Source organism: Phyllostomus hastatus, unplaced genomic scaffold (assembly GCF_019186645.2).
Source record: "Phyllostomus hastatus isolate PE091 unplaced genomic scaffold, TTU_PhHast_1.1 phas_contig_58, whole genome shotgun sequence".
Taxonomy (NCBI): domain Eukaryota; kingdom Metazoa; phylum Chordata; class Mammalia; order Chiroptera; family Phyllostomidae; genus Phyllostomus; species Phyllostomus hastatus.
The window spans coordinates 22,988,516-23,014,176 of record NW_025333916.1 but is presented as its reverse complement, the minus strand read 5'-3'; the positions used below and the strand labels follow the sequence as shown (position 1 = coordinate 23,014,176).

At 37.5% G+C, this 25,661-nt stretch overlaps 1 protein-coding gene across 3 annotated transcripts in view; it reads left to right on the top strand.

Moving 5' to 3' along the window:
• The first annotated feature begins 6,018 nt into the window (after window positions 1-6,018).
• TNPO1 (transportin 1) overlaps window positions 6,019-25,661 on the top strand; it is a 94,507-nt gene continuing 74,864 nt past the window's right edge. For 2 of the 3 annotated variants that reach the window (XR_006786722.1, XM_045847745.1), the window contains exon 1: window positions 8,344-8,477. Coding sequence is in view for 1 of the 3 variants with exons in the window: in XM_045847745.1 (XP_045703701.1) it covers window positions 8,463-8,477 (15 nt within the window). In the remaining 2 variants the exon portion in view is untranslated. Of the gene's footprint in view, window positions 6,117-8,343; window positions 8,478-25,661 lie in introns of those variants that run through there. The other variant, XM_045847747.1, reaches the window with a different exon arrangement.

Here is a 25,661-nt window from a genome sequence, read left to right as displayed (position 1 = left end):
ACTTTCTTACTCAAAATCAAAATGAAACCATGTCCAATAATATATCATCCAACAGCTACTTTTTAAAAGTGTAAACACTTTTGATGTGTTAAACATAGTTTTCTGATATGTCTGGTGTTAAACATAGTTTTCTCTCTTCTGAAATCCCCTGAAAATGACAGTAAAAAAAATTTTTTAAGGTATAAATCCCAAAGCACAAAGAAAGCGGGAAAGACACTACAGCAGACAAGGAATATTAACAAATTTGTGAAGATGGAAAGCAGATGAAGAGGTAAAAACTGGCTTAGAAGAACAGAGTAACCTGAAATCAAAGCACCTAATATCAAACTGAAATGAGATGATTTTCTGCAAAAAGCATAGTGGGAATGAGAACAGGAGAACCAGTTGAAAAGAACAATGGAACCTACACTATGGAGCCAAATAACTAGTCTTGTCTCACCTTAGAGAAATGAGAAGTTTATTTCCTACTAGTTGATCCAGAGAGACCCAGACTCGAGGACTCCAGGCACAGCAGGAGGCAGGAATAAAGCACCAAAATGAAAATAAAGGACTACTCAGAGTTAGCTATAATGAATAATGAGACCTCCCACCTCCATCCTTATAACCCTTTCCAGGTCCCAAAACACCAAGAACCATTCTTATTCCTCCCAATGAAGACATCAAAAAAGGTATCAACACAAAAGTTGTCTCAGTGCCCCACCACATTATGAAGATGCCCATCTGTACACAAATTCCTCCATCATGACAGAGCTTCCAATCTGCTGTTCATTCCCTTACTCTTAAACACATCTGAGTGGAGAACCAAGTTTCACCAGACATTTAAGGAAAACTCCAAAATGAAAGGCAGCGAGACAAAAACAAACAACTTGAGGGATAGGCAGGCAATTAAAAAATCTTTGTTTTGCCCTGGCTGATGTGGCTCAGTGGACTGAGTGCCAGCCTGTGACCTGAAAGGTAGCCAGTTCGATTCCCAATCAGGGCACATTCCTGGGTTGTTGGCCAGGTCCCCAGTTGGGGACTAGCAAGAGGCAACAAATCAATGTATCTCTCACACATTGATGTTTCTCTCCCTCTCTTTCTCCTTCCCTTCCCCTTTCTAAAAATAAGTAAATAAAATCTTAAAAATATATAACTTGGTTTTTTAACTCTAATATCTACTAAGAGATAAGAGAAGACTAACTCAGTCATTTCCTCTCAGGACCTACATAAAAGAGCTGAACTGAGATCCTTTTATGTACCATGCTCACTAAGTTTTGCCACTATTTCTGCTTTGTTGAAGTTAGACAATTTGCTCAACATATCTCTCTCTGTGGTCAAGTATAACATAAACCCCGAAAACATTTATCAAAACAGCATGTCTAGAGAGCCTCAGGTGGAGGTGAGCTCAATACATCTGAGGGACAGCATGGCCAGGGCCCAGTCAGCAGGTTGTGGACAGACAGGAGATGAGGTCAGAAAGTAGGCAGGGGCTAGATTGTGTAGGGCTTCACAGCTAGGCGACCACATTTATTCTAGGAGTGAACTGAAAGCTTTCAATGAGGTTTGGCGAAGAATGACAATCCAATTTCTGAAAGATAGGCCTTGGACTGGAGTGAGAGGGAACTTGTACTACTCTGCTTTGGGAGTGGAGTTAGGCTGAGATACTAAGCTTGGTATATGACATGTGTCAAGTGACGATGTTCTAGCTAATGACAAATGAAAGTAGTATGTACAACTTTCTTAAGGGGTGGGGGGAGTCATGTACCTCTCCCTATCTTTTCTCCTTCCCAATGAATATGTTTGATTGTAAATGGCTAAGCTGAAACCTGGGAATTAGTACTGCACCATGAGAAAAAAGCTCCATATTAAGGAAAAAGCATACATCTCTAATAATTATGAATCTCCCAGACCAGTTGTGCACTGCCTATATTTGCATGAGAGAGAAACTACTATCTTGTTAAGAGTTTTCTGTCATTTGCAGCTGATTCTAATCCTGACTAACACACTTCATTCTTAGCGTGCTTGAGACTGCATAATGACTAGAATTTGTGGGCCACGACATTGGAGTTTTCCCAGCAACAATGATGAAACATACTAGGCCCCATTCACTCCTTATAATAGGGACTTCATAACATGGCAGATTGCTCGTGTGCCACACCAGTTCCACTTAGTAAGCAGCCCTGGTGTCTTCACTGAAGTCTGCATCTTTTATTCTGGTGGGTTATTTCATCAGGTGTTGTATTTCTTTGGCTCATAAGACATGCAGATGCATTCTCCCTCCAACCCTAAAACAAATTTGGAACTTGATGGGATCTTGCATTCCTTCTTAACTTAGGACCTCACAACTCTTACAGATATTTAAATCATATCTAATTCTGGAAAAGTTTTGGATCCAATGGCGAGAAGGAGGTTGAAGATGTAGCAGAGAAAAGGCTAGGGGGAGATCAAGCAGAGGGAATGACTTTTGCTAGAAGAAATCATGGGTTGGCTTATTTCACTCATCATTCTTGGTTGTATGTATTAACATCTTGTTTCTTTTTAGTGCTGAGGAGTATGTCATGGTACAGATGTATCACAGTTTCCTTAACCACTCATCCACTGAAGAACATCTGAGTTGTTTCTAATTTGGGACTAGTATGAAGCAAAGGTGCTATAAAGATTCATGTACAGGTTTTGTGTGAAAATAAGTTTTCATTTCTCTAGGATAAATGCTCAAGAGTGCAATTGCTAGGTCATGTGGTAGTTGCATGTTTAGTTTTTTAAGAAAGTGCCAAATTGTTTTCCAGAGTGGCCATACCATTTATATTCCCAACAACAATGCATGAGTGATTCTGTTTCTTTGATTCCTTGCCAAATTTTGGTGTTATTATTTTTATTTCAGCCATTCAAACAGGTGTGTACTGACATCTCTTATGGTTTAATTTGCATTTCCCTGATGGCGAATGATGTTGCCTGGTTTTTTAATACCAAATCAGCCTTGTATCCCTGGAATAAATCCCACTTGAACATGGTATAGAATTCTTTTTATATATTGCTATTTTATTTGCTAATATTTTGTTAAGAATTTTTGAGTCTATTCTAAGTCTATGTTTGAGTCTATGAGAGACAATGATTTGCAGTTTACCTTTTTATACTACCTTTGTGTGGTTTTGGAATCAGGGTAAGAGGAACTAAATAAAGTTAATTGGGAAGTGTTCCCATCTTTTCTATTTTTCTAGAAGAGGTTGTGCATAATTGGTATTAATTCTTCAAAAGTTTGGTGGAATTCTCCAATGAAACAACCTGGGCCTGCAGATATAGTTGGGGGGATTTTTAAAACTATGGATTTGATTTCCTTAATAGTTACAGGGCTATTCATATTATCTATTTCATGTTGGGTAAGTTATGGTAAGTTACTGTATGCTCCATGTTGTCCCATCCCCCAGCTCAGACTTGTGGGGGTGAGGACGTCCTATATATTTTTTTTCCTAATATCTCCTGGACACCCTGAGTTCTGGACCCTATAACAAGTCCCTATTTGGGGGCTCCCCTTGGCTGCACCATGTTACATTGCCACTTGTTCTTATCTCTCCTTATTATAGCTATCCTAGTAGGTGTGAAGTGGTATCTCACTGTATTGATTCACATTTCCCCAATGCTAATGGTGTTGAGCATATTTTCATTTGCCTATTGGCCATTTATACGTCTTCTTTAAAGTAATGTCTATACAGATTCTTTGCCCATTTTTAATTAGGTTATTTGTGTTTTTATTATTGAGAGTCAAGAATGCTTGCCTCTTTTGTGCTTTCAATGTCATATCTAAGAAGTCTTTTCCTAACTCAAGGCCACAAAGATTTACTTTCACATTTTCTTCTAAGAATTGTATAGCTTTAGATCTTACATTTAGTTCTATGATACTTTTTGAGTTAATTTTTGTATATATGATATGAAGTAGGGGTCCAACTTTATTCTTTTGCATGTGGATGCTCAGTTGTCCTAGCACTATATGTTGAAAACTCTTACCTCCATTTAATTGTTTTGATGCCTTTGTTGAGAATTTTCTCAACTTCTTAAATCTGTAGGTTTACATCTTTCATCAAATTTCAGAAGTTTTCAGCCATTATTTCCTTGAGTCTTTTTTGGTCCCTCCCTCTTTCTCCTTCTAGGATTCTGATGACATGAATGTTAGATCTTTGTCACTCAACTAGCTCCAAGAGACTGTTTTCCAATCTGTTTTCTCTCTATTGTTAGGCTGGGTAATTTCTATCGATCTCTAGACAAGTTTACTGATTCTTTCCTCTATTGTATTGTTGAAGCTACCCACTTAGGGTTTTTTTTTTAATTATTATATTTTTTAGTTCTAAATTTTCTGCTTGGTTCTTTGCATCTTCTATTTCTTTGCTGAGACTTTCTATTTTTTCCTTTGTTTCCAGTGTTTTTGTAATCCAGTGCTCACTGAAACATTTTTATGTCTGCTTTAAAATCTTTGTCCGATAATTCTTATATCTCTATCATCTTGGTTTTGTCATCTATTAATCAACTTTTTTATATACTTTGAGGTCTTCCTGGTTCTTGATATAATGAGCAATTTTTAAGTGAAATCTAAACATTTGGAGTAGCATGCTGGGAAACTTTAGATCTTATTTAAAACTTCTATTTTAGCTGGATTTTCTGACCCAGCACTGGAGGAGAAAGTGATAGTGGGGAACAGGAATCACTCACTGCTGTCAAGTTGGGGGAGAAGTCCAAGTTCTCTACTTGGCCTCCACTGACACCCAAGATGAGAGGCTTTTCTTACTGGGCAGTGTAAATGAAAGTGTTGGCTCCCTACTTAACGTTCTCTGACAGCAGAGGAGGAGAGAAAGGGTTGGGGCACTATATAACAGCCTCATTACAGTTAGAAGTCTAGGCTCTCCACTAGGCCTATGCAAATATTTTCCCCCACTCTGTAGGGGTGTCACTATTTTTTTCTATAGTTTCTGGCTGGAGGAGAACAGTTATTGTCTAAATGTTTTCTGTCTGCTCTCCTGTTCCTTTCCTGGTCCATCAGCTAGGGAGAGCAATGTTGGGGATGTTGTCGTTGTTTTGTCTGTACCACTGGCATTTCCAGGTCACCAGCTTCTTCAGTTTTAGGTAGGTCTGGGATATGTGAGGCAAAAAGAAAACCCAGGGAATTAACCATCATGTTGTTCCTTGGGTCTCAGGGGCCCTAGCTGGTCTGTCTTCCTTCACCTTTTAGAGTTTCTTTATATTTGTTTTACATGTAATGTTCAGGGGGTTTTTTGTTGTACTTAGGGGGAAGAATAGGGAAAAATAGGTCTATTCCATCTTACCAGAAGTAGAAGTCTAAGTAGACCCTTTTGTAAACAGAATTATATTTTAATCACTAGGAGATATTAACAGTTAAAGGAATTATGAAGTTAACTCTTTCCCATTAAATAATAATGCAAGTTATCTTTTTTGTACATTCAAACTATATATTGGGTTTGCTTTAAATTAGAAATGCCTATAGATTATTTACCCATTTCTGAATATTGACAATAACTATCCTCTTTCAAAATTTGAATTAAATTCTTCTAAATAATTCCTTTTTAATGTGATTTTTCCTTAATGCCAATCTGAAGATGTTTTGATGAAAGGCAATTCCTTAAACTGTCAAGTGTTAAACAATGTAATGAAAATTCCCACATCTTTCTATACATATAAGATGGGAGACAATACTTCTCTGAATACTCATTTTAGAAGTTTCTTGTATCTAAAAGTTTATTTCACTTCTCTTACTGAGTTTCTATATATTTATCAACAACTGCCTATTAAAGATATTCATTTAACAAGTTTTGGGTTTCTAGGCTTATTATTTGTAATAACCATTCCTTCTCAAACATCTGTTCTTTTATATATACTGATATCTAATAATACTTTCATTGCCCTCTAACTATCTGCCAGGTGCTCTGCTAATGAGCTTTTACTATTCTTTATCATAGTTAATCCTGTTTAAGACAAGGGAAGTGAAGCTCGGAAGGACTGAACTGAAAGCATTCATAAGTGGTAAAGCCAGCATCTGCATACAGGTCCTCTGCCCCCAGCTCCATGCTTGTTTTGATGATGCTGCATCTGACAGAGTAAGCATCTTTTCCTCCCAAGGTAAAAGTTTATAGGTATGTTTTCTCCTTTACTGTTATTTTGTAACTTCTACCATTCTTTTATTTGTATCTCAGTCAATTTTTTCACCTAAGAAAAAATTTTAATGCAGAAATGCAAAATATGAGATATCTGTAATAGATTTTGAGATTAAAATCAAAGTTTATTTACTATTTTTAATTTCAGTATATGTTATTTTAAAATACTGGCAATTCTTCAAAGTTGTACCATACGAACATTGCTATACTGTATTTGGATATAAAGAGAAAACATTCCTGGGTGGCTGCTATTTTATGTGCAAACTGTGCAAACAGAAAACAAATAAGAGAAAAATTAAAATAAAATAAGCTACTGTGTTAATAAATCCTTGTCGATGCTAAGATTTACTGTTTAAAATATGTACTTTTAATTTAACTGAGAAGATGGAGACAAAGTCTACATGTCTAAGCACCTCTTTATTTAATGCAGAACTATTTTATACTAAAATTTCAATTTACTTTCACTCGAGTTGACTAATCTCAACTTCACGACATCTGATAATCAAAATCTTTTTCTTTCAAAAGCTTTGGCCAGTAAATCCTCTTACATATAGTAAATAATACTTATTTTCAATCCACTTCAATGATTTCAAACTATTGATCAGGTAAATTCCTTATTAATTTGCTTAGTCAGTAGTTCCTTACATTTGCAAAGTATTCCTATTATTTTTCATTAACAAAGTAGAATGTAGATATCAGACATTCCTTGATTTATACAGATCAGAGGCTCCTTATTCCAGGATGAAACTTTTCAAATGCAGAAATAAGTCCATTTTGTTATGTGGATATAAACTTCCTGCAGCTACACTAACCTACAATTTAGGAGGGTTTACATTGTCTTATTTTTTTTCTTAGTAATCTATTCCTATTGGTGGTGGGGTGAGGGGCTCTTTTTGACATACACTACTGTATCCATTTGCTGTCAAATTAACATTACAAAATGTTGAAATCATAAGTATTTTAGTTTTTTGAAATATTTTTCTTGCTATGTTCAATTTCCTAATGATAAAAATTATCCTTTTATACTTAAAATTTACATTAGATAAATTAGTTGGTGTGAAAAATAACTTTTTGCAAATGAAATTTATTAATGACTTTATTAAAAATAAGCTATCTCAGTATAAATTTTAAAAACACTTTCTAGTGTTGGTGGAAAATGTTTCTAGTGTGGAAACACTTTCACATACAATATTCCTGGAAGGCAACAACTGCTACATATTTTCATAACATAATATATACATCACTTGCAAGTAGGATACTCAAATTGCCGGAACTTTTACACACCGATCATATAAGAAAGAATATAATCACAAGTATCATCATCATCTTAGGAAATAATGATTATTTACGCAATTTAAAAATATTCATATATAGTAAATTTATATATGAGTAATGTGGGGGAAGGAAACGGGTATTCACTCATTACCATAATTATGATTGACTATAAACAGTCTATCTTTCCCTTTTTAAATTATTTTTTGTTCGGAAAATAGAGAACATTTTAATTTTTCATGGTGGCTGGTTACGGAGAAGAGGACTTGTTATTTCTAGCAGCGAGAAACTACAGTTTTATATTAATACACACCTGAAGGCATAAAATTAATTTTATAAATCATTTAATGTCACCTACATAGCAGTTTACATGCTAGCTACAGCATACACTCAAAAGCCATTCATGCAATATTAGTAGGCAGCTGTCCACCCCTATGCACTGAAGCCATTACTGTTTTTTACTAGCGATGTTGGAACTGTACTTTCGTGGGATATGGGCTTGTTCTGTGTGAGATGGGCTCCCCGGGCAGGGCTGTCACTTAGGAGGTTATCCTGGGATATAGAATTTATGAACGGCTTAGGGTCCTATGCCAGGAGGGTCCTGGGCAGCCCTCATCAACCACAGTTACAGGGCCATTTTGGTCGAGGCCTCACGGTGCATGCAGTAGAGCGCCCTTGGCGGCACCCCCTGCGAGCCGGAGGCTCGGGCCAGCGCCGGCCGCAGGGGGCGCGAGCGTGTGAGGCCCGCGGCGGGCAGAGATCAGAGGCCAGAGGCAGGACGCTGCAGCGCGGGTTTAGAAACCGCTGCCGCGCGCCGCCGGGTGCCGCCGGGTGCAAGTCCGCGGGCCTGTGAGGCCCGGGCAGAGGTTTTCCCAGTCCCGCTGCCGTTGCCAAGGCGACCGCCGCCGAATGTTCCCGCGGTGGGCTCCGCCCCCCGGCCAATCGGACCGGCTCTCGCTGGAGCCCCGATTCTCTTTGTTCCGCAGCCATTTCAGGCCCGGGGCAGGAGGCATCGCCGCTTCGGCAGAGGGCCCAAGGCCGGAGGCCTCTGGGATGGTGTGGGACCGGGTAGGTGACTGAGGGTGCGGCTGGAGGGCGGGTGCGGAGACTGTAAGTTCTGAAGCTAGCTGACAGGCGGCGGGGCGAGGCGCCTGACTCGCCGCCCTCCAGGTCCCCGCCCGACCGTTTGGAGTCGGGCGGCGGCGGCTGCGCGGTTCGAAGCCCAACAGCTGCCACCCCGCGCGTTGTGCGGAACCGGGGCTGGGAGCGAGCGGCGGCTCTTCAGGCGTCCTAAGTCACAGCCTGGGGCCCTTCAGGGCGGCCGGAAGGAGAGGGTCAGCTCCGGAGAGTTTTTGCCTTTGCCCATTACACGGCGGTGTTTGAGGACCCTGGGTGCCACAGTCGCTTCCGCTGGCCCGCTGGTTCTGGGCACTGTCCAGCGGCGCCGCTGTGGCCGGTCTTTGTCCCCGCCCGGCCCCTTCTGCCTGGGAGTCCCAGGCCCTCACAGACCATCGCTTCCACACTCAGCTAGCTGATCGCTTTCTCCAGGCGGTTCTTTCCCCTTGGGGCCTCCTAGTGCAGATTTTCTTTTTTACTCACGTGTTTACATAGTTTTAATGTTTATAACTGTATGGGTTTTGCGTGGGTTTGTTTTTTGCCCTTCTACCCTTTTGTACTTCTCCCACGTGAACACGCAACAGGGGACAGCTGCTGAGGAGCAGACCGGCTACCACAATCAACCTGTTTCGGGAATGGCCTTCTTCCTTTAAAAATGATCGCCTGTTATTTGTTTACAGATTTTAAAAATCAACTGGATTTTGCAAGGATTGCTTACAGTTTGTCCGTTATCGTAATCGCTGATCACTTCGGTCCATCAGCAGATGTAAATGTAGAAATTTAAAGTTGGAGGTTATCCACAAATTGTTTTTGACAGTTGTATTAAGAAGCTTAATACCAATCCTGCTTTGAAACAGTGATGACTTCGATGATGAATGCATAAATAGTACTTACTTCTTTAATATCCTAAAGAAAAGATGTTAAGATCCAAGTTGTATCGTGTAATAGACATCCCAAAATGTAAAGCTGTAAAATGGCTGGCCCAATCTGCTAATTTTTAGGGTAAGTTCCTTTTGGATTTTACGTTTCCCTATTTTTATACCAAAGCTTTCATGTTGGAATGATAAATAAGTTATCCTGAGTGAAGCAGGGAAAGAATCAGTTTTCCACTTTTACCCTGCACTGCATCCCATTCTTCTTTAGGAATGGCTCCAGCAAGATGAAAACTTGCAACTGCAAAAGGGAAATACAGTTTAAAGGTGCAGATTTTCTTTTTTACTCCCTGGCATATGTAATGCATGGATGCATGACATTTGGCAGTGTGGTTTTTACCTCTGTTTTTTTAATACTCTATAGTAATTTTACAAACCGAGTATTTTGAAGATTGAAACAGTTAGTTTAATGTGAGCCTGATGAACTATTAGTGCCCCTTTTTCTTTTTCCTAAAAGAGGCCTCCCACCTGTATCAGGCTTGATGTGGTTACATCTTCGTCCTAGGTATTCAGGGAATTATTAAATTCTGCCCACTGCTATTTCAGTCTATAAAAATAAAGTAATCCAGTTTATTACCATTACATATTGTGGGCAGGATAAGATGTTGGTAAAAATGTAAACATTCTGATTGTAAATATTTTCACTGTTAACATTTGTTATTGTATTTGTTTTTATGACTAGTTTTTCTTTATATAATGTTAAAGCTGCCACATAAACTTAATTTTTCTAAATACTGTAAATGAACTGCATTGAAATGTAAATGTACTATATGTAGAAGAATTGGCTTGCATTTAACCATGTTGGATTTTGCAAATACTGTTTTTAAGAAAAGAAATTTAGTTATAAAGGAAGCTGAACCAAGTGACATATGTAAAGAAAAAATTATCAAATGTAAACTGCAGAGGAGCACAGCAGTAAGTGGAAGTTATTTTTATTGTCCAAGGTATAAATTATGAATGTTTCTTCCAAATGGGATTTATATTTGAATATATATTGTTGCCAAAAATATCTCGTCCCCCCCACACCAAAAAAGAAAATTTGGTTTACTAGCAAAAGAGTAAGAAAGGAGACTCAAAGTGACTGATTTACTGATGACATTTTCAAAAACAGTGGAGAATAATGCCATCTTCAGAAAGGAAGGATCAGCCCTTGCTGGTGTGGCTCAGTGGGCTGATTGCCAGCTTGCAAACCAAAGGGTTGCCAGTTCAATTCCCAGTGTAGGGCACATGCCTGGGTTGTAGGCCAGGTCCCCAGTGGGGGGCACGTGAGAGGCAACCACACATCAATGATTTTCTCCCTCTCTTTCTTGCTCCCTTCCCCTCTCTAAAAATGAATAAATAAAGCCCTGGCTGGCGTAGCTCAGTGGATTGAGCACGGGCTGGGAACCAAAGTGTCCCAGGTTCGATTCCCAGCCAGGGTACATTTCTGGGTTGCAGGCCATAACCCCCAGCAACCGCACATTGATGTTTCTCTCTCTTTCTCTATCTCCCTCCCTTCCCTCTCTAAAAATAAATAAATAAAATCTTAAAAAAAAAAAGAATAAATAAAATCTTAACAAAAAAGGGAAGGATCAGAAACAGCAAAATTCTCCAGATGTTGGGGATTTTTCTCAGTTGGTCCGATTCAGCCAGTGCCATGGTAAATAATATGGTGAGTGTTGGCAGGTCAGAGTGGTTTCCTGGATTGCAGAGGGGCAAATTTTACAATGGAACGTGTTTGCAAGGGTGGTAAATTCAGATTTGTAGTTATATGGATGGTTATTAGTGTAGGACAGTTTCTAGAAGCCAGTTTGGTTGCTCCAAGACCACCTTACTAGAGTCCTTTGAAGTACTGTGAGTAGGTATAATAAGTAAGAATGTTAGAGTTCCAGAATCTCAACAATTGACATATGGAACAGGAAATAGGGGTACAGATTTGTCTTAGAGTTTTATGGAGTTGATAGAACCCATACAAAAATGGTGGCATCTTATTTCAAAATAGCATCCAATGGCAGAGCAAATATTTGAAATCAAAACAATCAGAGTCAGATTTGGCTCCTTCCATAATTAATTATGTTTGTGACTGTGAGTAAGCTACTTAATCTCACTGTGCCTCAATTTTCTCATAATATTCTGAGGGTTGAATTAGTTAATACAATAAGCTCTTTGAATTGCGCCTGCCATGTGGTAAACACTCTGCAAATAATAATTGCTATTATCATCATCATTGTCATGATCATTGGTATTTTAGAAAATAGCCAGAAAAATAATAATCACTCATATCAGGACTGTGAAATAACTTCTATAAACTCTTTGGGGCATGTCATTCCAATATTTTTTCTTAGCTTATTTGATTTTTATATAGCCAAGACATTTCTATATAAATAATTTTGTATTGTGCTTTTTTCACCTAGCACAATAAGCATGTTCTCATGCTATTGAAGTATTTTGTCAGCATCTTTAAATAACCACATAATATCTGTGTGATTTCTCATAATTATAAACATTTTCCTGTTGGATAGTTAGCAAGTTTCTAAATTTTTTGCAGCTATAAGAAACACTTCAACAACATCCCTGTATTGTACAAAAACACAATGTGTTTTAGATTATTTCATTAAGATAGATTCCCCAAAGTGAAAATATTGAGTCAGAGTATATGACCTTCAAAGCTCATAATACCAAATTTCTTTTACTTAAGGGAATTTAATAATGGATGTAGAATAACTTGAGGAGTACGGCATTTATCACTCTTACTGTTTGAGACGGGAGGGAAGAGGGAGTGAATTAACATATTTTTCATGTAGTGTCCTGGGCAGTATTTGTAGACATTTAGCATACTTTTACATATGGTGTGCTCATTATCATAGCCCTGTGTTACACTATGGGAGTTCCTTCCATTTTATTGATGATGGGAGAACTGAAGTATAGATAGGTAAGTACTTTTCCCAAAGTCTCAGTATGTTCAGGGCTGAATCTGAGTCTACAGCTGCCTTATTGCAAAGATCATGTTCTTTCATTAATAAAGTTTTATGTAATATACATATTCATACCCGTATAATGAATATATACACATTGAATAAATATGGACTCTTATAATGAATTTAACTGTAGATCATAGACCACATTGTTAAAATGGTGAAACTGAGCTGGAAGTAATAAATGGATAAATTAGTTAACCCAGACAGAGCTTAACTATATCCATTTACATTTTAGAATGTAAGGAAAAAAATCCTTACCTGGATAAGATATAATTGGTAACAAATATAAAAAGCTGGTTTCTAGAATGCATACAGCAAGCATGCATGGATGAAACCCTCTTGGTAATGACCTCAACACAAATAGGGGAGAAAAAGCAAATCCATCAAATTTAGGGGATAAGAGCAATGACAAAGGTCCATTAAACAACTAAACTGAAAAATACACTTAGTAAGACCCTGACAAGGTAAACTAAAATCTTTATAATAGAGATATAAACAAAGATGTTCTAGATAAGGAAAATAAGGCTTACTCACAAAGTGTGGGAGATTAAGTTTATACTGAAAACTAAAGCAAAAAACATTTGAGTTGCATTTTTATAACTGACTTTGAAGTACCCTGAAGCTATTAGTAAAATAATTATCAGTGGAGCCCCTTAACCCTCAGATACAGAAGTTACTGTCATAGATGAAAAGGTTGATCCCAGAAGGTTCAAGATGCCATGGTTTTTGTCTTTCCTGAAGAAGGAATTGGGGAGAGAAATATTTCAGCAAATCATGAGTGTACTAAATAGATGCATATGTATTATTAGCAATAGATGGTTTCCACCGAAATTGTAAAGAAAGTAATATAAAACATTGATCATTATGCTGCCATTAGTAATAATGTTTTTTAAAAATACTTAATGAAGTAATAATATAGTTTATTTTGGTTAGATAACAGGAAAATACTGTGAAAGATGACAAATTAAGACTTTGTGTGCCATGTAGTCATTCACCAAACATTTATTAGTGCTGGGATTGTCCCTTGTCCTCAAGAGACTTAAATACTAGTAGAGAGAAAAAATATAAACAAAAAAGTATAGTTACAACTTTTATGTTATAAATCTGTGGCACCCAGAAAGGCTAGTAATAGATTTCAAGCAGAGAGGGAAAACTGGTGTGGGCATTTCAGGGGATTAGGGGTAGCACTTGAGAGTATGTCAGTAAAGGTGAGGACCTGTTGTGTTCTTGAAACTGAAGCAGTCAAAAGGCTCTAAGAGGTATAGAGGAGTCCACAAACTTTCTGTAAAGGACCAGACAGCATTTTCTGCTTTGTGGGCCCTACCAGCTCAGCCATTTTAGTGAAAAAGCAGTCATAGACCTTCCTGAAACTAATAGAATACCTGGATTTGAGGAAGAAATAACCAAATGAGCCTGTGTTGCCTTAGTAAGAGCCCTTGAATGATTTGAAAGGAATTTATAACATTGATTTGTATGAATCATTAAGAGCAGAATAAATGTAGAAAACAGATTATTTTTAAGCATTGCGAAACCATAAAAGACAACTCAATTTTTTAAATGGGCAAATTCACAGATGAGAAAATACAGCTAGCCGATAAACATAAAATATTATTCTACCCCATTATAGGGAAGTACAAAGTTGTAGGAAAACTCATACATTGAATAAATCAGTACAGCCATTTTAATTTTAAAGTAAAAACATTTTGACCCAGCAATTTCCATTTCTTAGAAAAACACATGGATATATCAGGAGTCAGTAGTGTTCAATAAGTTGTCAGTAGCTGCAGAACCTCCAGACGTCCAGGTCACCCTTCATTTCCCACACTCCATTTCTGAAGTGGGTCTATATTTGTCTCTTTTTTTTTAACCCCTTCCCAACTCTTCATATTCTTGTACTGTGCCTGCCAGAATTTACAGTCCATTATCTGCAAATCCAGTCTCAATTTATGCTTAAACATTCCCTTCACTTTGCTGATCTTACAGAAACCTGACTTTCTGCGCTGTGCAGTTTGGCTATTTTTTCCATAGCTCTTTTTATTCCTGTTCTTACAGGTGGGAAAGGTATCTGCCATGCATCTCTGCTGTTTGCAGACTGTTCTCCCTCCCTTCTTACTAAAAATCCTCAGTGTTAGGTTATGTCAGCAGATTATGTAATCCACTACCCCATGCAATTGCTATCAACCACTAGCCTTGTCTCTCAATATTTTTAGCTCTCAGCTCATTGCCTCTGTCCCCAATATCACCTCCATCTTTATATTAAAATTAATAAGAGTATACATAACTGATCTTTCCAGTACACTGGCCTCTCATTTCCTAGACCTTTTTTCCAGTGTCCTTCCCATCTACCCTACCCTTGCCCATCACTCCCATAGGGATACCTTCTTGCACTGTCAATAACTGCAGTCCCTCCATAGTTACCATTTCATGTATTCTACTATTTGACCCCACTTCCTATTTTTGTGGTTCACTCCTTGTTAGTATCCTAGCCCCAACCATCTTTTGACCCTGATGGAATTTCCAAACCGTTCATTCATCCTACTTTCCTGCCACTCACCTCTTGATGTTTTTACTCCTTTTCTTATTCCGCCTAAATTCCATGGTTAATCATTTTAATCTCTTCTTTGCATCCACTCCCTTGCTCTTTGCTGCTTTGGTGAAATCCACAGCCCTAGTTAAACCAATGCTGCTTTCTTTACACCCGCTCTTATGTAACTTAATGTGGCTAGAAGCAAGCACACAACCACACATGACCACATACCTCAAGTGAGTCCTTAATGCTGCTGTTATTTTTAAATTATATTTTGTTGATTATGCTATTACAGTTATCCTGATTTTCCCCCTTTGTCTCCTCCATCCAGCATATCCCTGCCCCACTTCCTCAGGCAGTGCCCCCACCATTGCTCATATCCATGGTCATATGTATAAATTCTTTGGCTACTTCATTTCCTACACTGTACATTCCCATGACTGTTCTATAACTACCAATTTATACTTCCTAATGCTCTCCCCGCTCCCATCTGGCAACCATCAAAAGGCTCTATGTATCCATGAGCCTGTCTCTGTTCTTTAGTTTGTTTTTTAGATTCAGTTGTTCATAATATATATTTTTGCCATTTTATTCATAATTTGGATTATCTTTTTCTTAAACTTTAAGTCCCTTTAAAATTTCTTATAATCTTGGTTTTAAACTTTAGTTTTATCTCATCTGGAAAGTTCTTTATCTCCCTTTGATTCTAAATGATAGTTTTGCTGGGTAGAGCAATCTTGGCTGTAGGTCCCTGCTTTTCATGATTTATTTCATGCCAATCCCTTCTAGTCTTCAAAGTTTCTTTTGAGAAATCAGCAGACAGTCTTATGGGAGCTCCCCTGTAGGTAAATAAATTCTTTTCTCTTGCTGCTTTTAAGATTCTCTCTTTGTCTTTAACCTCAGGTGTTTTAATTATGATGTGCCTTGGAGTGGGCCTCTTTGCATCCCTCTTATTTGGGACTCTCTGTACTTCCTGGACTTGCATGATTGTTTCCTTCACCAAATTAGGGATGTTTTCTTTCATTATTTTTTTCAAATAGATTTCCAATATCTTGTTCTTTCCTCCTTCTGGCACTCTTATGATGTGAATGTTGAACTTCTTGAAGTTGTCCCAGAGGCTGCTTATACTATCCCCATTTTGGGGGGATTCTTTTTTCATCTTGTTCTGATTAGTTGTGTTTGCTTCCTTATGTTCCAAATCATTGATTTGATTCTTGGCTTCATCTACCATACTGTTGTTTCCTTGTAAATTGTTCTTTATTTCAATTAGTGTATTCTTGGTTTTCAACGGGATCTTTTTTAATGCTCTTGAGGTCCTCACTAAGTTCCTTGAGCATTCTTATAACCAGTGTTTTGAACTCCACATCTGATAGATTGCGTATCTCCATGTTGTTTAGCTCTTTTTCTGGAATTTTGATCTGTTCTTTCATTTGGGCCATGTTTCTTTGTCTTCTCATTTTGGCAGCCTCCTGTGTTTGTTTCTATATATTAAGTAGAGCTTTTCTGGATCCATGTTTTGATAGCATGGCCCATTATAGTAGGTGTCCTGTAGGGTTCAGTGGCACAGCCTCCCCTATCACCCAAACTGGGTACTCAAGGTGTGCCCTTTGTGTGGGTTGAGCACACTCTCCTCTTATAGTTGAGTTCTGGTTGTTGTTGGCAGATCAATGGGAGGGATTTACCCAGGCCAATCAGTAGCAAGGATCGGCTGTGACCACTGAACACCAACCTCCATCTTTTGTGGAGGATCAGCTGTGCAGGAGCAGGGTAGTGGTGCTTCTTAGTGGTCTGTAGCTCTCCACTGGTGCACTGGCCCTGGGGTTTCCCAGGTGGTAGAGGCTAACTTCAGCCCCCGCCTGTATTTTGCTCAGGGCCACCCTGCCTGAGCTATAAAGCAATCTAAGATGGCTGCTACTTGTGCTGGGCTTGGAGATTCCCAGGCAAAACCAAGCCGTGAATCTAGGCTGGCTGCTGCTAGTGCTGGGCCTGGGGCTCACTGAGGCCAACTGCTACTTGTTTGAGAGGATTTAGGAAGTTGTGCAGCATGAGTCAAGACCAGCCATTCATATGGAAAAGCAGCATGGATGGGCCCATAAGTTTGGTAGGGTGGAGTGTCTGGGGATTGCAAATAGTGTTAGCTATGTTGATGGAATCTCAGATATGGCACCAACTTGCCAACTCAGTGGCTCTGTGGAGGGAGGGCTCAGAAAAGGAACAATGGCCTGTACTCACCTTGATGCCAGACACCTCAGTTTCTCCCAGTAGTCTGTTGGTGCCTTTCAAGCTGCTACCCTGGGTGCTGGAGCTCAGAGGAAGTGAGTCTGAGTAGGGGAGTCCATGTATGGGTTCTTTAAGAGGAACTGGTTGGGGTTCTAGCAGTTTCTTCCACCAACTCAATCCCTGCTGGGTTTTGCAGCCAGAAGTTGTGGGGACTTATCTTCCTATCACTGGAATCCTGGGCTGGGGGGCCTGGTGTGGGGCTGGGACTCCTCACTCCTAAGACCTCCTACTCGAATTTTTATCCACCACATATGGGTGTGGGATCAGCCTGTTCCATGCCTGCATCCCTCCCACCAGTCTAGATAGATGTGGTTTCTTCTGTAGTTGTCAGACTTCCTTTCAGCTCAATTTCTGACAGTTTTCAGTGATGGTTATTCTATATTTTAGTTGTAATTTTGATGTGGTTGTGTGAAGAGGTAAGCCATGTCTGCCTACACCACCATCTTGGTCTGAAGTTTTAATGCTGCTGTTCATTGTATTTAATTTTCCTAGTGTACTCTCCTAAATGACTATTTCATATTTTATTTTCTTCAAATAACCAGTATCTTTTCCCATCCTCAATTTCAGCTTATTATATACATTCCTACTTTGCTAAGAACACTGAAGCAAAAAGAAAATTTCCACAGATTCCCACCACCCTACATACCTACCAGCATCTGGTCAATGCATTGTCACCTTAGATGAACAGTTCATGTCCCGAGTCTGCTTTTGTACTAGCTCCCATCCTCTCTCATCTGCTCAAGGATATTGCTCCAGCTTCTCTCCTTCCTCGTCAGTTATTTTTCTTTATTGGATTTCTATCAATAACAGACATGATAATATTTCTCCTATCTTTTCAAAATGCAAAAACAAAAAAAAATTTTGATTCACTTTTCACCACCTATTCTGTCCTCCTTGTTTTTTGTTTGTTTTTTATTCCTCAAACATGTTGTCTATACTTCTTATTACCAAGTTTTCTCCTCCTGTGCTCTGTTAAACCCACTTCCAGTCAGGCCTTTGTCTGTACCATTCCCACTGAAACAGGTCCTCAGATTCTCCCTAACTGCCATGTTGCCATTTGCTGTATCGTGCACTGATTCTGCCCATCTTGACCTATGCACAACATTTGACACAACTATTTGCTCCCATATCTTTGAAACACTTTCTTCTTTGTTTTCCAGGTTGACAAATACTGCTAGTTACTTACTACCTCAGCACTGGCTCCTTATGGTTCTTCTTTGTCTTTCTTCTCACAGACCCCTTAATGTTGGAGAGCCCTGGGGTCAGTCCTTGTTTTTGTTTGTCTGTCTGTGTGTGTGTTTTTTAAAATTTTCTGTGTATACTTATTCCATTGGTAATCTCACTCAACTTTATGGCTTTAAATACCATTTAAATGCCAGCACTGCTGAAATTTAGGTAGCTTCTCTTCCTAACTTCAACCTCATATGTTAAACTAACTGCCTATTTAACATGTGTACCTAAATGTCTAATAATACAACACATTAAACTCCTCTTGTCCTAATCTAAACTCCTAAATTGCCTGCCCATAGCTATCCCCATTTCTGAACATCAGTGGCAACTCCATCTTCCCGGCAGCTCAGGCTAAAATCTTAGAGTTATCTTCACTTTACTTTTTCTTTGACTCTTCAAAAAACATTCTCTCAAGACAACCTGTTTTTTTTTCCTTTTATAAAAAAAATCATAATACGTCCAGAATCTTGCTGTGTCTCACTGTCTCCCCAACTGCCACCATGGTTCAAACCGCTATTGTCAGATCTCCTTGGATTACTTAAATAGGTTACTATTTGGTCTCTCCATTCTACCCAGGCCCCTCCCACAGTCTTTTCTCAGTATAGTAGCCAGAGCAAGCTCTTTTCAAGTTAAGACAGTTCTTGTCACTTCTCTATTCAAAGCCCTGCAATGACTCCCACTTTCACTCAGAGAAAATCTAGTTCTTAGAATGGCTTACAAGGCTCTCCATAATCTGTCCAACAGCCTCCCCTTCACCTGACCTCATTTCCCATTATCATGTTACCTCCTTGCTCACTGGCCCCCTTGTTATACCATAAACACATCAGTCATGTTCTTACTTTAGGGCCTTTGCTTTTAGCTAATTCAGCTGTCTGGATTTTACTTCTTCCAAATACCTACTAGGCTCACTGGCCTTACCTTTATGTCTTTGCTCAGATTTCACTTTCTTTAAGTACTCTATTTAATACTGCATCCTACTCTCTCCCATCCTCTTTATCCTGGATTCTCTATTTTTTGCATAGCATATGCTTCTTTCTAATATACGTATATTGGGGGTCATCAATCTAGAGCTCCATTGCACTACGGCCAATTTTTATGCAGCCTGTGAGCTAAGAATGGTTTTTGCATTTGTAAAGGGTTATAAAACAAAGGATACATGCCACATCTGCAAAGCCTAGAATATGTACTGTCTGGCGCTTTGCAGAAAAAGTTCGCTCTATATATTCTATTTATTGCCTTTCCCTTGCAAGAATGTAAGGTCCCAAGAGGGCAAAGATCTTTGTTTTATTTATTGCAGTAAACTGGAACAGTGTCTGGAACAGGGGTATCCAACCTTTTAGTGTCTCTGGGGCACACTGGAAGACACAGAGTAGCCTTGAGTCACGCATTAAATACACTGCAACACATAATCACAAAAAAAATCTCATGTTTTAAGTAAATTTACAATTTTGTGTTGGGCCCCATTCATAGCCATCCTGAGCTACAAGCAGCCTGTGGGCCATAGGTTGGATACCTCTGGCCTAGAATATAGTAGGCACTCCATAATTATTTGTTAAATGAATGAATTGCTTATAGTGGTGCAAAATTCTAAAGAGGTTGAGTGTTCATCAATAATCTGTACTGCAGCTAGTAATGAAATACAGCTATATGAGGGAAGACAAAAAAAAACTGGAATTATCTTCTGGAGGGCCGGCCCTTTGTAGTACAGGCTTCCCTTAGTAGGTGAGTGTTCCAGGAACCCATCTGTGTCAGCTGGCCTTGTTGTGAGAGGCTGCATTCAACTTCAGTGAAATTTTTTTTTGAGGACTCTTTCAACGTGTTTGCCCATGTCATGATGGGTGATTTACAAGTGCACCTGCCCACATGCGCTGAGTGTTCAGCAGTGTTTGACCAAAAAACAGCATGACCCCCATGCTCCACCCTCCCTATTCACCTAATCTCACCCCATGTGACTTTTTTTGTTCCCCTGATGAAAATAGTCCTCAAAGGGAAATATTTTGCTGATGTGGAAGAGGTATAACACAAAAAGGCAAAAGCACTAAAAGGCATCAAAATCGACGAGTTCAAAAACTTTTGAGCAGTGGAAAAATCATCTCGATAGGCATATTGCATCAAATGGAGAGCGCTTTGAAGGTGACTGAAGTTTAAACATGTGAGAATAAATATACAATTTTTAATAAATAAATTCCAGTTTTGGGGATTTGTCTTATATATAATGAATAGGAAAGCTAAGACATTTTTAATGAGTTTTATAGGACAGAAATAAAACTTTATTTTTTCAGAAACATATTTAAATGTACAAAAAAAACAACTTTATATGGTTATGAATCAAATGGATATTAGAGTACCTTCAGGGAGGTGATTAGGATTAGGAAAGGTACTTGAAGGAAACTTGAATTTCGTCTGTATTGTTTACTTTTGTATATACAGTGAAAAACAGTCATAAAATAATTTTCCTTTAAAGATTTTTTTATTAAGAGAAAGGAGAAAGAAAAGAAATAGGTTCTAACTAAACCAACGAGAGGAAATAGAGAATAATGGGGTAGAGCAAGAGGGAAGAGAACACTGCCTTTATCATATTTGGTCAACAATCTGAATGAGAAGTAGTGAACTGTGAATATTTAAAGAAAGAGTGTGTAAAAGTAAAGACTCTTAGGTGGGAACAAGCATAACATCAGAGAACTACAAAAAAAAAAAAACAGAATGGAACATAGTGAAAGAGGGGGCAGAAACTGCTAGGAAATTAGTTCAGAGAGATATGCAAAAGCCCAGATTATATGCAATTTTGTAGGCTGGTGTAAAGACAGGAGGTTATGCTTTAAATGTGATGAGAAACCATTGGAAGGTTTTGACAGAGAAAAGGCATGATTTAATTGAAGCTTTAACAGTATCATTTTTGCTACTTTATCTCGGAAATTGAACTATAAGGAACAAAAGAGAAGGCAGGGAAGCCTATTGTAGTAGACCATACTCTTGTAGAACATGGTATCTGGACTAGGATAGAGAGTGGGGGGAGAGAGAAGTGGTCAGAGGGTATATTTTGACAAAACTGGCTGATGGTATGGATGTGGGATATGGGCGAAATTAAAGATGACCCGCTGGTATTTGGCTTGAACAACTGAATATTAGGCATTTCGTGACATTAGGCAACCAGAGGAGAAATAGATTTAAATGGGGTGGGGAAGAGAATCAAGAGTTCTGTATTAGCCAGCAATGATTGAGATGCCCATTTAACAAACAAGTGGATATATATGTCTTATATATGTTGTGTACTTGAGTCTGGAATTCAGACTGCTATTTAACAGCACATACTTAATGAGATTATGTAGATACAGAAAAGAAAGGGGTTTAGGATATTCAGAGATGGAGGAACCAGCAAAGCAGACTAAAAAAAGGCAGCCAGTGATTAGAGGTAATGACAGTCGTATCAAAAGCCAGTTTTAAATGTCTGTCTAGATCTGGATTAGAACTCTTTGTAATGATGGATCAGGGCTTAATATGTCTCCTGATGGGCATTAGGACAGAAGAAGAGCAAAAAAAGTAAAGATATTTAAACTTTATATATAAAATTTACTTGACTTTGGTATAAAGGATATGTTTTCAGAGTTATTGGTATTGATTGTTTAGAAAGGTAAAATAAAATACCTGGATTAATTGTTTTGTGGCAGAATTTAGTTGGCAATTTGTGGGCACAGTCTAAGGATCCTGATCTGTTTCAAAAGAGTTTGCTTCATAAAATGCTGCTTGTCAAACCTATATTAGAAAATATTATGAAATATTATAAATAAATAAACTTAATTCAGGAAGAGAGCATTAAACAGCGAATCACTGAAACCACAGTGCTCTAGAGCAGGAACTGGAGCTTTTAGTTTAATAATGTTTTATACAGTTTTTTGTTAAACACAATTTTAGGGGGATAATGGGTAGAGAATTCTATTGGATACTGAGACCCAAGTTACGATGAAAAATTTTCTAACATTTTCAAATAAAGATTGTTCTTAATAGTGAATGTGACTTCTGTAAGAAGTGACCTAGGCCTGGTTCAATGCTGTGCCCTTTAACAGGAGCCCAAGTATTTGTTGAAAGAATCAAGTGACATGTAGTCCTCACTTAGGTAATTTAGTAGTCCCAGAACTATACCTGAACAATGGAATTGAATACAAGCTTCCCTGAAGACTTGGAGAATTTCAGTAGCAAGTAAGGAAAAAAAAAGTAAGACTGGCTTTTATATGTGGAATATGATCAGATAAATTATTTACAGTCAACTAAATGTTTTACTTCTAGAAGCTGAAAGGACCACATAGATAGTGTTTAGTTGCTTTATAGGTGAGGAAATGAACCAAATGAGTGTAAGTGATTTGTACAGGGTTGCCCAGCTAGCCATTCTTCCTGCAGAGAAGAACTGAGACAAGAGCCCCAGATCTCAGACTCTCCTTTTTTACTAATGTTATTTTGGCTCTTCATGGCACAGAAGACTTTAAGGCCTGTGGTCAGAGGCCTTTTGTCCTAAAGCCCTATGAAGTTACACTGCGCTTGTTACCTTCAGAAAGACTGTGGTGGAGACCTGAAGTGTCTGCGTTTCTTCCCTGTAACATCCTTCCCTTGGTGTGACACTACCCCCTGCCCCATCAGTCAGTCAAGTAGAAACAGTGGAGAAACTATAAAGGTAGAAGGTTTTTCCAGAGTCTTGTAAGCTCAGAAACAAGAGAGTGGTAGAATTGTTTAAGATTTAATGTAGGAATTTGAAAGGAACCTTAAATAAACAGCTGAGACATAGAAAAGCAAAGCCTCCTGCAAAAACCCTAGCTTTATTTTAACCTTACGTGGTAGTGGGTTAAAGGCTTTGTTTTGATGTTGGTACTTGCCGATCAAGTGCACAGCAGGCAGTTTTTATTTATAAAATACAATCTACCCATTCACACTGAAGTCAAATTCTAGTAGAACTTAAAACTGCTCAGCAGCCAGGACAAAATTGTGATTTTAGGTAAAATGATCATTTTCTGATTCTGGCGATTACAAGCACCTATGCATCTCGAATGCTTTCGAGTTGTTCATCAAATGCCTGGCCACATATTGAATTAGTGAATCTAGCAAAAAAGAGATCATAGGAATTTCCTCCTTCGTCCCTTTCCCTCCAGACTTTTATTGTAGTTGTAGTTTTCCAGCTATAAAATTCTGCATATACAAGTGCCTAATGAATGTTTGCTTATTGGTTTAATTTCTGGAGTTTTTTCCTTCTAGAATATGCATGCACCTCTTATAAGAATTATAATGACAAGCTGACTGGAGAATGTATTTTACTAACTATTTATAATAGTGATTAGTTACTGTATGAAATTTTTTTAATTGGAATATTATTTCATGTGACTGTAGAGAAAGATTTGCTTTTTGTGTCTCTAACCCTACTCCAGGAAAATGATTAGAAAAATTTATTTAATAATAAATGAATTTATTTTTCTTTCTAAGAATCAGTTCAGTGTCATGGAAACAGTGTGTGCTTTTGAGGCAGTTTATTAGACTCCTATGTCCACCAGTTTTAAGTGTACCGTCACGGATGGTATCTACCTCAATAGGCACATGAACGGTACCATTTGTTTCAAGGTAATATGTAAGCATGTTTTTTCTTTCCATCTCTTCTTAGTTATTGTACTAGCTTCCTTAGTCAGAAAAATATATCTAGAAGACTCTATTGACAATCTTAACAGAATTTTTTATCTTAAACAGTTTTTATTTACTATTTTATAAACCTTTATTTTAAATCACTTAAATGGTTTATGAGTTATTTTCTTAAAAAGTAATATAGCATATTATACAAATGATTGATTCACAAAATGAAAAGTACTAGAATTCTGACCTTTTCAGTTCAGGATGTGTTGACAAATTTAAGTTATTTGTAGTATACTCATTTACTTTTGCAGTTGGAATTTTCTTATACATTAGTAATTTTTGCTTAAAATATTTAGTTATTGAGAGACTATAGAACTTCTAACTTCAAAAGTCTTAAGAACCATTGTAGATGAATTACAGAACCTCGTTTCTAAGCTAATATTTGTTTTAATTTGCTGTTGGCTTTTTTACATTTTTATGGGATTTTTTTGCTAGTTCCATATATAATTTAATTGAGCATTTAATTATTTTTTCTTGATGATATTTCTATAATTATGCATCAATGTTTTGAAAAATTAGGTAGTTGATGAGAGACGCTTGGAAAAAATTCTTAAGTTATATGTTTAGTTATAAATAGATTATTTCAAAATATTTTTCAAAACAGTTATACTAATTTAGAAATTTTTTATATTAAAGTAAATCATGATATTCCTGTTTTAAATTTTGTAGTGGTCTCAATGTGTTTATATATTTTAATATTTTGTTTAAACATTTAAATGTTTTAACATTAACTTGTTATTATAGCATTATTAAAAATTCCCACTTGTCTGTCTGTCTCTCTTTCTTATTTCAGGACAGCCTTTTTCCTCTGATGCTAGGTCTCTGGGATTATAAAATAACTTTTCTGGTATAATTCTGCTTTGAGTCAGTTTTTTTTATTACTATTAAGATTTTTTCTTTATTTTCAGGATTATCTTTATATCATTGTGTCATTTATATTCATTTTAATGGTATAATCTGGGCTGATTATACCAGTTGCTATAGTTATATCAGTTTTCTGTAACTAAAACTTAACCTTTTAAGTACCATAACCTGTGAGCATTTTTACAAAAATCTTAACTATATTTTGCATCTTCTTGCCATCTTAAAAAGTAAAATAAAAGGTGTAATTTAAGCTTTTGATGGTTCTGTCATTATTATGAGTAGCAAGCATTGTAACATAATATATTAAATTCTCCGGGGTCTTTTTCTCTCCCCTATTTATGACTTCAAACAATTATACTGTTGGAGATGTTCATTATTTTTCTTATGAAGATAATATATCTACAATATTGAAAAAAATTTTAAGAGAAAATTAAAAAGGGCTCATAATCCTAGTACCTTAATACACTGCTAGCTTTTCATTATTTCATTCTAGTCTTTTTCATTTAATAATTTTGCCTTTATCTTATACATATAATTTTTACTTATTTGTAGTTATTTTCTATACACAACTTTTTAAGTCATTTTTTAACTTTCTATTAATAAACAATTTCCATGTCATTATAGAATTACTTAATGACTTATGAATTATTTTCTTAGTAGTCCAGCAGTTGAATGTTGT